Source organism: Buceros rhinoceros, unplaced genomic scaffold (assembly GCF_000710305.1).
Source record: "Buceros rhinoceros silvestris isolate BGI_N320 unplaced genomic scaffold, ASM71030v1 scaffold9897, whole genome shotgun sequence".
NCBI classification, from domain to species: Eukaryota; Metazoa; Chordata; class Aves; order Bucerotiformes; family Bucerotidae; genus Buceros; species Buceros rhinoceros.
The window spans coordinates 8,914-24,099 of NW_010423955.1; the positions used below are offsets into that span (position 1 = coordinate 8,914).

Below are 15,186 nucleotides of genomic sequence, written 5' to 3' on the forward strand. Positions count from 1 at the left end.
GTTACTGCTTAATGCTGTTTAAGTTGATCAGTGGGTAATATAAAGTCTATGTTTTAGTTGGTTTATGATGAAAATATTATTTCAGTGGAATATATGGTAAAGTCATTGAACAATGATCTTATTTTCAGAATGATGGTACAAAGCATTTTCCATACACCAGAAATTAGTAGAGCTGCTCATTTTATTATTGCAGGCTTCAGAAATAAAGCTATTTTTAGCCTTTTCTGAGCAATTGAACAGTTCTTTTTAAACTGAACAAACTAATATCTTCTTTCTCTCTTTCTGTTAGGACCAGCAGAGGTTCCCATGATGTCACCCAATGGATCCATTCCCCCTATTCATGTGCCTCCTGGTTATATCTCACAGGTATGCTTCTCGAAGAGTTAAAATGTATGTAGAAACAGCAGCATTGATCTGTATAGAGAAGTCTTCTTGGTTGAAGTTCATACTCCTTTCCTGGCAGCGCACACAAGTGAGCATGCATTGCCCCTTCACACGCTGTATACCAGTTGTGGGAGGTTTTTAGAAGTAACAAAAGCTGTGCATAAAGATGGAGCTCTATATGTGCAACTTCCCTCCCTTTGTGGGAGGGAGAGGAGTCCGCGTTGTTAGGTGATGCCTTAAGTTCTAGTGTGACAGTCAGAAGGGGTGGGAGACCAGTGGAAGTGAGAGGAGCCACTGTAGCTATAAAATATGCTGTTGATCTTCAGTATCTTCCCAAAAGAAAGCCTGCAGTGTATCAAGAACTGGGGGTTTTGATTTGTTTTCAAGAATAAATGTAATTTCATTTTATTTATGGAAATATCTAGTTTTAGCTAGGGAAAAATGGAAAAAGCTTTTCACAAAGCTGTTAGGTTTTGGATCTCTTGAACAGCTACTGCTCTTCTAGGTAAATAACCAGTTCAGATTACCAGATTGTTTGTGTTCTTCCATCTCCTGCAAAGCTTAGACTAGTTCTGAAGTAAGAAAGAAAAAATGGAAAAGAAAAAAATGAAAGGTTGATGTAAGGTGGAATAGCTGTGAATACAATAAGTCATTTCACCACTTCCATTGAGACCTGGACTGGACCAAAAGCTTTATTAAAAGTATACCTCGTATGTCAAGTATCCTTCATGAATAGCATAGGAACTTTTGATACATATATTTTGGCATCTTTTTAAGCAGAAAATAGACAATGTCCTGGAATCCCTTCCCCCCTCCCCAGGAAACATGTGAGCTTGTGTAATTCTGAAAAATTGTGGATGGCGTCATACTTAAATCCCACAAAATACTGCAATCACTCTGTGGTATTTTAACTTCTGAACAGAGTGAAAACATGCTTGAAGTATGGGGGTTGTTGTCAGCCAGCCTAGGAGAGACAGACAGGACAGCAGGGGGGCCCAGCTTCCTTCTGCTCCTCAAGCATCCCAAGGTGGGTGGTTGGGGCACTCATTAGGACAGCACTTGCAGTGCTGTTTAACACTCCTCATGCGCTCACCTAGTTTAATAAACTGACCCCTATAATGCAGAAGAAATTTTAAAAGATTTGCTGGTTTTTGAAGTAACTTCAACAGCTTTTCATTATTAAAAAGTTCATACCTTTCAGCCCCTGCACTGAGATAAATGGTTGAGTATAATTGAAACGCTTTCCAAACCAGTGATGAAACTCTTTCAGTTGTGTCTCTGTCTGAACCCAGTTCCTCTTTAATGCTTTTTGCGGGGCACCATAATAATACCACTAAAGAAGCCTTTCAGTAGTTTCTTAACCAAAAAATACTGAACCAAAAGCCCTCTTCTGAAGAAATTTTTCCAAGGAGCTGGAAATATCTTGTAAAGTTTTAGGGTGGAACTTTTCAGCAGCAGAGTGTGTGTTCTGTGGTGCGGTGAGCAAGCCTCTTCCCTTCCAGACTGCTTCGTATTAAATAGTGGTTGAAAGGGTGTAGTAATCGAATTAGTTATTATTGTAATAAATGTCCTTGCCTTATTTGCTCTTGCTTTTATGTATTGCCTCCTTGTTAAAAACTCTATTTTATGATAAACAAAGAGAACACAGATTTAGAATGGCAAGGGAAAAGCTGTAAAGTGAATTAATGCACTCTGAGAAATCAATCAAAATGTATTTGATTTTTGATTTGCCTTGTCCCCAAAGTGTACATTGAAGAGTCAGGCAGAAGGCAGATATCCCTGTGGAGAAGTAACTGTGTCTATTAAAGGCATGAAATCTTCTTTCCATTTTATAATGCCAAGCCTGTTAGATCTGTATTAGCCTTAAGTATTGCATTAGTTATCTAGTGATTGCAACCCTGGATTAAAATGATACTTCATTACCTCTTCTGAACTCATAAGCAAAAAATTGGCAGGAGGTTCTGTGCCCTGTAAAATAAGCCCCACTGGAAGCAGTGGAAAAGTAGTTAGACTCTATTTCTAGACTTCAGGGACCATATTAGCAGTCGTGACTAGAAGCCAGGTTTGTTGATGTTAAGGATATGCTCCCAATGCTGAGTCTTAGCCAGGGTAGGGAAAAAATCCAGGAAAATAATAGAAGACAAATACACATCACCAGTTCAGATCTTTCATGCTATGGTTTTGCTTTCAAAGACCGGTTCAATACAGACAATTATTTTGCATTTCCTTTTCAGCAGACAAACCTCTGTGCACCTCTGGCAGATAGGAACTATCAGATCAGAGTTCATGTCTCTGCAATTCTTTATTGGCTAAGCGTTAGTTAAATATAAAAGAGAGGAAGAAGTTCCTTGTTGTGCTCTCAGTGGACACTATTGCTCCTGTAAAATTTAGTTGTGGAAGATGGTGTGGTAGAGAAATCTGTATTAAAAGCATGTGGCGTCAACAGTTTTGGCTTTAACTGTTGAATGTTGAAGGAGCAGCTCCTGCGTCTTGTCAGGCACCAGGCACAAGCTGTTAATTCCTGTTCTGGTTCCAAGCTGTGATGGAGCTGCTTCCCTGCCACATGAATCCCACAGGGCAGGCTGGGAGCTTATGCTTTGCTGGGTTGTCCACTGGAGACTTCTTGCCGTCAGAGTCTGTGATCCTGATGCCTTCTCCTGGCTCCCAGATCACTCTATCTCGTTGGTGTCAGGATAGTCTGAAAAGTAAAGATCATGATTTGGATGCTAACATACTAAAATTGGGGACATCTGTATGGGCTGTTGTTTATGCTTTTCCCAGTGTATGTTTGGGAGAAGGGAAGATGGATTTGGGATGCTCTAGTGAGGAGAAACTAGAGAAGTGGGAATATCAGAAAACATGACCGTGGCTTGCTTAGAGCTATTGGCTGAGGACTGTTCTCTCTGAAATAAATCTGGAGCAGTTCCATTGGAGTTTGAGGAATTACTCATGTGTAGTTGGACATGAAAAGTTGGCATGAAACTCCACTTTTGATTTTAATGACAGAGTTGTTAATATGTGGTCTCTGTTATGGATATTTTAAGGCTAAAGGACTGATTTACTGGTTGGAGCACGATGTACGCATAGTGTTGATAAGACACCTATTGTCGGGAGGTGATGTTGGGGTCATATAGTCTGGGCTATGCAACTGAAGGCATAGTCCTGCAGTTCGATAATCCTGCATCAAGTACATAGCATTTGACAGAACTAAAGCATAACCTCTAGAAAGAGAAAAGTCTTTGAATGACATTTGATGTGGTAGAAAATCTTATCACATCAGGATTTTGGTCTTGGGTACATCTTTCACCCGAAGAGTGTTGTTCTCCTCCAGACTCGTGTTTGGCTAGCATAACCTTTTAGCCACAAACTCTTTGGTTTAGTACGGCTTGCTCCTCACAGAGCTTCTGTGTGTTTTGTAGACTGCAGTTGGTCTAGTCATCCTTTAACAGGATGACCCTCACTAATGCTCTGAACACAAGGGAGGTTGTGCAAATCTCATACTCCTGTGGAGCAAGCCTTGTGATGATCCTTTCAAGTTCTTGAGCATTGGTTCTGAAGATCCGTATCATTCCAGATTTAAAATGCTCCAGTGTTCTTACCAGTATTATAGATTGTTAATTTGTCTATTTTCCAGGTTCAAGGTACAGATTTAATACTGATATTTGTACATGATGTGTGGCAAAGACAGTCATGAAAACTTGCCAGGGCTGGCACGAGCTATGAACAAATAAAATGTTGACATCCAAGTTCCTTGTGGATGAACTCATTCTGTATTGTTTTCTGGTGCAGATTGATTTATGACTGAAGTTTCAAATTAGTTTATTAAATTCCCAACATGTTGGTTGTGGCGCACCCAGTGGCCATGCTCCAGATGTCCTTGCTGAATATAGAACATCCAATTTAAGAGAAATAAGAATTTAATTTTCTTTGAAAGCAAGTGGAAATTAATTGCATATTACCACAGTATTCCCATTCAGTAAACACACGTGTTACAGAATGAGAGTGAGTGTATTCTTTTAACTGGAACTCACAAAATACAGGTGTAGTTTACCTGTGCAGAACTAACCTGTCAGTCTTTTTCCTGGGGGTGTAGTGTTAAGTTTCAGTGGAGAAAAATGAGAGAACACAGACTAGTGCTCTGAATAGTTGAATTATTTCTAATTAGACTGAGTTTTCACTGCTGCAGTCACATCTTTAATGTAAAACAAATAACATTTAAAATGGTATTCTCAAACTGTGGCAACCAGTGGGGGAGGCAGTTTTATTGTGTATGAGTAATGTTCATCCAGATTCCCCTGAAAGATCACCTACGTACCTCACTGAGCAATTAAGCTCCCTAAAATGTGGAAAAAACCCACACAAATCTATACTATAATAGTGTTGTTATTGAGGTGGCATGCCAGTTACACCAGCAAGCACAAAAAAACACCTGACAGAAGACAATTTACCTAGTCACTGTTTGAAAAGCACAGAATACTGAAGGTTTAGCTCGGGATGCCAAATGGCCAGAGATGCTTGCTTTAAATATCAACTGCTAAGATTAGTAAGAGCAATTACTTCTAGTATTCCAGTTGCATTCAGAGACCTCAACAGGGATTAGGATTTCATTGCTTCTTGGCGTTGAAGTAGAGACAGTTTAGCAGACTGTGTTTCCCGATGAATTTATGATCTTTGTGACAAATTGCTTCAAGCAGATACAAGGAATTGCAGATTTCTTCTTTAAATAGCAGAGTTTTACCTCTCTGCTAAGTTCTGTTATTACATTAATGGATCAAAACTAATTTGCTCTGTCTTTGATGGATTACAAGTGTCATCTTCCAGAATGGCACTACTACGATCTACCCACTGCAAGTTTTACAAATCAAGAGACATGTACAGCTTTAGCCCGGGCTGGTCTTAGAGCTACCTGATATGCATATCACACATAATACACTGGATTAGCAATTTTATGTTCTTTTATACGACAGAATAGTGTATTTAAACATTGCATGTGCAGCTTCAGAAATTTACATGTATAATTCCTAGTTTAGAGAGAAAATGCCCTGCAAGATAGGGAAATAAAGTGGTTTTTTTGCAAGGTCCCCTGTGGTTGTGCATTCGTTTGGAACACGGGCACATGAAGTAACAAGAATGCTGTCAGCAGTCGTGACCTGGGAGGAAACAAATAAAAGTTATTATTCTGTTAGCTTTTAGATAAAAGTCATTAGAAAGGCTGGCTCATCCTTTGCATTGGACTAGATGATCATTGTAGTCTCTTCCAGCTGAAATATTCTATTCTACCCCCTCATCTCTGGCTTTTCTCTCACTGCTGCTGATGTTTTATAGTTTCCTCTAGTAGGATAATTTGACAGGACTCTGAGCTTTCCCCCCTGCTCTCTAGAAGATAGTTCAGGAAGAGGAACCCCAGTAATTTTAAACATTGTTTACATTATCTGCTGCTACAGAATATAAGCTTTCTGTCTACATCTGTTCCTCAATGTATTCATCTTTTACTAGAGCACAAAACATACATGTAGCCTGCTCGAGGTGCACGGGTAAGAGCTTGTACCCACCTGGAAGATGGAAGTCGATTTTGAGACTTGGACTCGTTAAAACCATGATGAAAACTTTTTGCATTGGGATGTAGGAACTTGCTACTTCAGTTAAATTAGAGCATGATCCAAGAGAGTTAAGCCCACCATTTCTGTGCACAGTCCTAAATATGTAGTTCTGTTCTTCAAATACGTGCTAAGGGGAAGAGGATTTTCCTCTTCTCTGAGTTTGAGTTTGAAACCTGGTGCCAGGATAAGAGACGCTGTGGAGGTTGAGTAGAACCAGTAGCAGAGATGGGAAGCCTGAAAGTGCAGCACGTATAATGACATGATAGTCTAAATCTCTGAGGTTCATCTAGGTCTTGAGGACTCCATAAAGTCTTTGAAATTTAAAGCTAGCTGATAACAAATTGCTAGGTGAAGTTGTAAATTTAGAGGTCAGGATCAATTATGTTAGGCTAAACGATTCCTATTCTGGTTACTCAGGATAAAAAGCAATGCAATTCTATGCAAAATTTTCTTCCTCAGGAGGCCAGCCAATCGACATGAATTGTCCATGGTTGCAGACAATAGCTAACAGGCATGAATTCCTATAACCTTAGGATGCACATGGCCTAAAGAAGGAATTGGGCCAGCTAATACTGTTAAACTTTACCCTGTGTGACCTTGCTCAGGTGAGATCTGAGGCTGGGACTTGTGTTTGCCGGGGTAGTTACTGCTCACGGCTGTGGGCATGGGCTGTTCACTGGGGCTTGTCCCTCTGCAGCAGAGTCAGCAGAAACAGCCAGGTGCCCATGCAGTTGCTTCACTTCAGGGTATAGCAGCATGAACAAATTTTTCTTTGTGGTTTAGGCGAAGACACTGATGTGGCGATTGTCTCTGGAGGTCCGTTGCAGGGGCTCTTCTGCTGATGCTGCTATGGGGTAGATAACTCCAGCTGTTGTTGGTGGTAATCAGCTGAGAGCGGCAGCATCTTATAGCAGGTGCCCTTGATGCACATTCACCTATCTCATATGACACATCACATATATTATTCCATCTGTGTGTCATCAGTCAGTTCAGAAAACAATACTTTTTTAATGGCCTGTTGTATGAAACTAAATTTTGGCTTCCTTTGAGGTTTTCTACCTATGCATGTCATTGTACAGAATCAAAGGGACGGTAATTGTTCTTAGTTGTATTTTCAAGTTCCAGAAATGGCAGAAGTTTTTTGAATAAGCGTCAAGAAAAGCTTGGCTCCTCAGTCTGGACTGAAATTCGTCTGGTTGACTCTTCTCCAGAAATATAGCTCTGGAAAAATTATAAGCTGAAAAGGTTTTCAGCCTAAGCACATTTCCACCTTCCTACATCTGCTTTTACATGCTTTGACTATGGCATTTGGGGCCAAGTTATACATATTCCAGAGGTGATTTGCACGGACGTATAGACAGCTCTGCAGCAGTAAAAAAGCCTTCTGTCCTCAGACTTGACTTGAACAGATACCTGTGGAGAACAGAGCAATTCTTTGGAAAAAGTGGTGGACACAATTGGTTCCTGCCGAGTACATGTCTCTATGCACACACGCAGCTTCTCTGCGGTAGCAGTGCCAGCTAATTTCCAAGTGTTACTAACTCTGAACTCACTCTGAATGCTGTCAAAACCGATGGCAGACATTTTACGGGCAAGAATGTAGGGTTGGTGTCAATGAATGCTCTTATTTTGGTGCTTTGTGTTCCTTTCTTGATTGTTTTACTCTCTAAATACGGGTTAGTTATTTTGTCTCTTACCCACGTAATTATCACAAGCAGCACTAAGTCTTCCAGTGATTAGTGTGGCTGAGTCTCCAAGAAAAACTGGGTCACCACTATGACTACTTCTGCTGATATTAATTTTAGAAGTAGTTTATGAATAAACCCTAAGGACCAACCATTTTCTACCCGTAAACAGTGCTGGTTTAAAAATATGTTTGGTTCAGATGCTGCATAACCTGCTCATTTCCCTGCCTTCCCTTCCAGGTGATAGAAGACAACACCGGCGTTCGGAGGGTGGTGGTTACCCCCCAGTCTCCGGAGTGTTACCCTCCTAGTTATCCTTCAGCCATCTCTCCAACCCATCACTTACCTCCATACCTGACGCACCATCCCCATTTTATTCACAACTCTCATACAGCTTTTTATCCTCCTGTCACTGGACCTGGGGACATACCACCACAGTTTTTTCCACAGCATCATCTTCCCCCAACAATATATGGAGAACAAGGTGAGCTGGAAGGAAGGTACTGGCGTCTCACACCTGTGTTCATCGAGTTGTAAGGGCTGGTGAAACCAAGAGTAGAAATGAATTGGAGAACTTGGGGAGTGGGTTTGTCTACGCAGATGGAGCCTCCTCCTTTAACATCCAGAGCAGCAGGCTGCAGCCATCAGAGTGCAGCAAGACAGGGCAATCCTATGTTGCAACACTAGGTTGCAGAAATAAAACCAATTTTAACTCAAATTGTAAATACAGTGGGAAAAAGTGTCTCATTCCATGCTTCAAACTACAGACATGAGTCATGCCGGTTGCTCTTGCTGCATCATGATGCAGCATTGTACAGAAAACCGAGAGACAGAACGTGCCAGTCCTGGCTTGGGAACGAGGGTGGATACAGAGGGCTGGGCTCAAGCACAGCTTGCCACAGTCATTTCCAGTGGGAAAAGCCGGATACCACTTCCTGTTGGCTGTAATGTGCTTTCTGCCCCCCAGCCGTGGTTTTCCAAGAAATAACAGGCATTTTCTCATTGTTATTCTAGTTGAGACTGTGCAGTAAGTCACTGAAAAGCATTGTCTGATACCCAACGGTAGCATGGCAACCCTAATCAGGCCATGAGTAAATAACTGCAAGAAAAGGAGTGAAAGGGGCATATTTCTGTCTGAACTGTGCACTGTTGTGTCTCTGCCACCCTGGAGATAAGTCTTTGTGTAATCTGGAAGAGGGTGTTAACCAAGAAAGTATTCCACAAAGCTGCTTGAGATGTTTAACATGGAAATCAGTTCAGGATTCGTGGGTTTATGTTACTGCTGAGCTACCTGCACGGAAGATCCTTTCTAAAGAGCCTGTTTAAGCCCTGTCACCAGAGGTGAGGTTCTGCTGGAGTGAGAAGCAAGAGGCGGAGAGAGAGGGAGGTATCCATTGACACTACCTCTTGAAGTTTCTGTTGACCAATAGACCTCATTCTCTAGGGAGGAATGGACCCTTACAGCTGACATTTAACTTTGTCATACTGGGGGGAAGGAAGTGGGGAGCTCAGGCAACGAGTAGGACGGTGTAGCCAAGCAGATACGTAGGGGAGGAACTTTTCCTTTGAAGAGAAACAGGGCAGTTTGTCAGGTTGCTTGAGAGAGTGTTGCGTGCAAACCTGATTGTGTACACAGTGAACCTTGATCTGCTGGTTAAGTAGCCTGGAGATACTGAGAAACTGATTCAGCTTAAAAACAAAATTCAAAACATCATTGGTTGCTTTACTGGAATGACCCTATAGCTGTAATACTGAATTAATTGAAGTGGTGAACGTTGTACCAATGAGTGTCATCCCAGTGCTTCCCATTTGCTGTACAATGGCTTGCATTTTAAACAAAAATGGCATTTATTTGTAGCATGCTGGTTTTAGGCAGCTGGTTGCTGTGAGAATACAGATAGGATCACGTAGCTAGATAAGGAGAGATGAAGGCCAAGACGCACTGAAATAGCAAAGAAAGAAAATCTGGCTAGTGGAAAACAAGTTGGAACATCGTAATCCCATGTACCTGGCAACCTCCACTGACGAACAAGGCTTCAAACGGCTGGATAGGATGTTCCTTTGCTTCAGAAGTTTGTGCAATATCTTCTGAGTGGATGTAGAAAAAATATGAAGAACATATTGAATATCAATTGTATTTTGCTAACAAAGGCAAAACTGTTGATTTGGGCATGAATTTATTAAAGCTTCAGACTCAAAGCAGAGCACAAAAAGGAGGATTGAACTATAGAGAAAAGCAGAATATATTCTGTTATCCTCAAGCTGATATGCCTTAGGTTAGAGATAGTCATTCTTGGAGAGGGGGTGGGGGAGTTGTATTCATTGAAGTGTATCTATCTGAACTGTACGTATGATATTGATGATACTTCTCAAGCTTTTTAAGCCAAAGCTTCCAGTTCATGCTACACTTTTCTCCTTAGGCTGCCACAGTTGACACCATTGTAAAGTCTATTTATACTGGGAACTTAAATTGCACGTTGTCAGCAATGGCAGCTTGAAACCAGGGCATCTCAGCTGCTTCTGTCCAGTCAGGCCTTGGGGAAGAGACTGCTAAATTGCTGTGAACTTATGAAGGCTTGTTCCTAAGTGTAAGTTTCCCTGGATTTTTCCTTGAAGTCTGTGTCCTTGAAGCACAAAGACTGAAGAGAAGGGGAAAATCTCTCAGCCTAATTGCTGTATTTTACCCACTTAATGCAAAGAGTTATGAAATCCTGTCAGCAAAGGAACACACGTAATACAAAAAACCCTACCAGTCCTTCAGAAAAACTTTAAGAAAAAAGGAAAAAAAAGTTTGTTGTAAAAACTGTCTCCAGGGAAGTCTGGATAAATTTAATTTTGAGATGGTCAGGAATTTGGTTTTCTGTGATTTTTGTTGTTCCAAGCTAACATGGGTGAATTCTTTCATTTCAGAAATCATACCACTATATGGAATGTCCAGCTATATTACCAGAGAAGATCAGTACAGCAAACCACAGCACAAAAAACTCAAAGACAGGCAAATCGATCGCCAAAACCGTCTGAACAGTCCTCCTTCATCCATCTACAAAAGCCATTTAGGCAGCTGCACAACTGTGTACAACGGTTATGCCAAGAGCCACAATGGAGCAAGCAGTGGAGGCGGCGGCAGTGGCGGAGGGGCTCCGGCAGTGAAGAAACCGGAGCGTAGAGCAAGGAGCAGCCCAAAGTCAAGTGAACAAGACCCACATGGTAAAGATAGTTTTATTTAGTTTCAAGTTCTTTTTATTGCACCTTTCTGGCTTACGACCGCCTGCATATGGACCTAGTAACTATGCCAAGGAACGCTACCACCCACACATCAAGACAGCGTTAATACAGTGTGAACTGCGATCTAGATGTTGAGCTTGCTGTACTGTGTTTGTTTTGAAAGATGAATCACTTGCCTGCCTGTCTTTGATGGCTACTCCCTGGTAGATGCAGCATCATACTTTCTTTATCTGTTGGAAACAGTAATGCATTTTGTGGGCAAGTTCTTGTTTTTCAGAGCTGTAACCAAAAACTGCCTATTAGGTACCACTCCTTTGCATCTCTAGGTACATGTAGTAAATGTATTAGAAAGTTCAGAAACAGCTGCTGAAAAACCGTGTTTGTTTATGTGGAAGTTCAATGGAAGTATGATTAGTAGAAACAGAAGAAATTGGAGTAGAAATTGCTTCCTCTTAGCCGTTAGAATTAGCGGTCAGATCTGGCTGCTTTTGAAATCATCGTCTTCAACATTTTTGAAGGCTTCTCATTTAAAAAACTGAAACTACAATAAAACATTAGGTTATTCATCTAATCAAATCTTATTTATTATGATCTATTTTGCTCATTGCCAGTTCTACCTGAACTTATCTCAGTAACTTTCTATAACCCATTACACCTTTCAGCCTTTCTCTTCTCTGCCTGTCCCTTTGACTGCTACGCCTGCAGCTGGCTGAACTAACTCTCTAGTAAGCTCATACCCAGCACATCCGAGTTATTTATGATGTAGAGCACTTTGTGAATTTGTTCATACAACATAAGCTTTCAATTATCTATATATTGTATGTATTTATTTAGTTGGCTTTGTACTTTTACTTGTGAGATGTAACTGAAATAAGTACTCGTGAAAAGTAACTTAATTGATAGCTGAAGGGGAAAAAATGCTGCTGACAGGGTAAGGAATGAGGATTTGCAGCCGTGCTTCAGGGTCTTTAGAATTAGCAAGGAGCTGTATTTGGGAATGCTTTAATCCAAGAAAAGGAATCACTAGACTTCCTAATTATTTCTTGTCAATCAGCTTATACAATCTTTAATATTCTTATTTATGCTTAGCTATATTTTCTTTTCACTCTAGTCTGTGGTGGAATCCATGAGGTGTTTGGAAGCACCTTGTGAAAGACCTGGGCTGAGGTGTGAACTTAACAGCTGAACTGCACAATGTAGCTTCCGTGGGTACTGGGTCAGCCTGGATGATCTCGTGTAAAATAATCTAGATTTAATTTGAAAACATCTAGTTAAGGGTTTCCTGCAACCCTTGTGTTTGTCTAATTTTTTTTCTCTTGGAGTAGTCTGCTGTGCTCTAGCTGAAGAGCATGAGCACTCTTAAAACGCCAAGAAAATCAGTGAGGTCAGGGCTATGGCGTGTCTGTCAGCCAGAGAGCGCCTTAAAACTGGGAACTGCAAATGATGGAGTCTTTCCCCGAACTGCAAAAAATTCCGTAACAGGAGATCATGCAAATAAACATCAGTTGTCCCACCCTCCTGATAAAGCCAACTCACCAAACAAAACCCTAAAATAATTTTCCACTTGATATTTGTAAGCTTGTAGTCATAGCTGCTGATTTATATTCACCTTCTCTGATTCTTCTTTAATTATTTGGAGATTTATTGATTGATACCTGACTTACACAGCCATACCTGACAAAAAAGGCCATGCAGGTAGCTAGAGTGAGAGGGAAAAGCAGTCTGGGAACAGCTGATGATTTTGATTCGTGCTGCTAAAACGACAGTGTGTTTTGAACAGCCAAGAAAAAGGAACAGGGAACAAAGCCATTTAAACCTACATGCTTTGTGGATGTGTATCTGTTCAAGCCTGCTAATAGTTAAAAATTTGATGCTGTGTGGCTGCTTCCAAAATTTCAGGATAGCCTGGAAAAGCTGTAAACTATATATATTAAAATATGTTGAGAATAAGAGTCTTTATTTAGAAAACTGCTTAGCCAAAAAAACCCTAAGAGGCAAGAAGGAAGGTATGGATTTAGAGTGAAACTTTAAGGAGAAGGAGAGCTGGAGCTGATGGGTTCGTTTACATGGAATGTATGGATTTAGAGTGAAACTTTAAGGAGAAGGAGAGCTGGAGCTGATGGGTTCGTTTACATGAATTTCTTAACTGGGATCGTGGTGTGTTTTCTAGCCCATTGTTTTGTATCTGGTTGGGGGGGGTGTACGTGCAATGGGAGATGGCGAGGGTTTTCTGGGTGTTTGGCTGTCAGAGTGATCCAGTGAGCCAGCTCCTGGCAAGCTGCTCTCACCGAAACGGTTGTGCCGCCGCGCTGCCTGCCAGGGAGTGCGGCTGTGGGAGCCCTGCACACGGCTGGAGTGGGCACTTCCAGAGCCTAAATTCTTGTTGCCACAGAAAACGGTGTGTAGTCCACAGTGCTACAGCGTGACATAGTGAGTGCTCTCCTCAGGGACTGTGCTTTTCGGAGGAAAGCACTGGAAGCTGCCGGGGTGCTGTTGCTCTCAGTGTCTCGCCCAGCGCTGGGTGCATGCCGGTGGTCCCAGCTGCTCCAAAGCCAGTGCTTTGAAGGGCAATTTGAGTGCCCGTTTTAACTGGTGGCGCAGTATGAGCTGCACGGTGGCAGATCACGTTTGTGACGGGGAAGCAGAAGACAGACGTTTCTGTTCTTGGAACTGCTGCCTCTGTGTTGAAGTAGCTGCTTCTCCTGCTCCTTGCTCCTTCGTACTTATTTCTCAGAGGAGTGTGTTGCTCCTTACTGAGCACCTCCATGCAGTCTCTGCTGCGACTGTGCTGAGGTTGGTACAGAGTACTGTAAGAATAATAGTGAAGGAAATGTGCGATGCAGGGACAACTCTACTTTTTTTTTTCTTGAAAAGGTATGACAGAAATCACAAGACATGAGATATTTAAGTTCACAATGTACTTTTCCATCAAAATGCACACTCATTGCATGTATTCTGCCTGTAACACTTGAGTAAGGAACATAACCTTCCAATATTAAAAGATTTTTGTTTTCCAAAAAGCTAGTTCAGCACTGGTAGAAGAAATGGGGTGAGAGCATCATCGATAGTACTAAAATAAAGTGAATGACTCCAGAGTACTTTTGGTTCAGTCACCTCTTAAACTGTGGATCCAGCACGTGCTACTCTCTGCCACTCTGTGCTCTGTACAGTGTGAGTACATTAAAAATACGTTAGTGCTTGTCTGAGGCACCCTTATCCCGGGCTGGCCCTGTGACATAGCATCGGGATGTCTTGTTAGCAGCGAAATCACAGTTTCGGACTGGGGATATCAGTGCAATTCCTCTGGCCTTTTCCATTGACAGCATTGTGTCGTCACGTGAGGAAGTGCAGAAAGATTTCTAGTTCTGCTGGATGCTGGAAATATGCCAGTTTAAGGCAAGAGAAGGAATCCGATGGTTTATGGGTATCTGAAAAGTTAGCAACTGTTGTGAGCATTTCTTGTGCCGGGATGGATGGTGTCTTCTACAGGGAGAAGACTTGGAGATATGATGTAGGGGTTCTGATTTAAAATCCCTACTGTACCTTCTCTGCAGTGCTGGTTTAAAAACTGAATGGGAAAGGAGGGAGCAAGGTTGGTGGAGTTTTTTGTGTTTTGGGGTGGTGTTTTTATTAATAAAGGAGCCTTGCCATGTAAAAAGAGCTGTAAGCGGAAATCCTGTCCCATTCATGCTGTCCTTTATGAATTTCAGTCTGAGTCACTTCCTTCTCATGCACTCAGTGGTTCACTTCATGGTCATGGAGTGATCTGGTAGTTTGAGAAGTTTTATGTGTGGCTGCAAGTCCTGTGGGAACATAAGCACTTCTGAGCATTCTTACAGTGCTTTTGCCCATTTGCTAATAAAATATCTTTTTTTTTTCCTTCAGATCAGATAAAATCTTTTTTTTTTTTCCAAATCCTCACTGAAGTTTGAAGAACTTAAGATAGCCAAAACCAAAATACTTCAAATGGGGAAAAGTAGAAGGCGGGTGACAGATTGGTATGTGCATCCTGTCCAGGACTGGCTAGGTGCTGGGAGCTGGGTGCCAGAATAAACAGACCTCGCCCTGGCAAGGAGGCAGCTCTGTGGGGGTCGCCTGTGCCTTTAAGTGTGGTGTAAAAAATTTTTCTTTTGTGGTGATTTGAGAAGATTCAGCCCTACTGGGTCAGAACAAGGGCCCATCTAGCCCAGTGGTCCGTCTTCAGCAGTTGTGATGGAGATGGCTGCTGGGGAAGTGTCTGTGAGCCCAGCCTTGTCCTGGGTACCAGCCCCTGCTCCTCCACCAGCATCCAG

The 15,186-nt window shown here is 41.8% G+C and overlaps 1 protein-coding gene across 1 annotated transcript in view; it reads left to right on the top strand.

Annotated features, from left to right (window-relative positions):
* Positions 1-289: 289 nt before the first annotated feature.
* The window catches only part of FNDC3B (fibronectin type III domain containing 3B), a gene marked incomplete at its 5' end in the record, with an annotated part of 96,692 nt that continues 81,795 nt past the window's right edge, over positions 290-15,186 (top strand). Inside the window, 3 exons of the mRNA XM_010140608.1 lie at positions 290-366; positions 7,910-8,153; positions 10,580-10,876. Of these exons, the coding sequence (XP_010138910.1) occupies positions 290-366; positions 7,910-8,153; positions 10,580-10,876 (618 nt within the window). The remainder of the gene's footprint in view (positions 367-7,909; positions 8,154-10,579; positions 10,877-15,186) is intronic.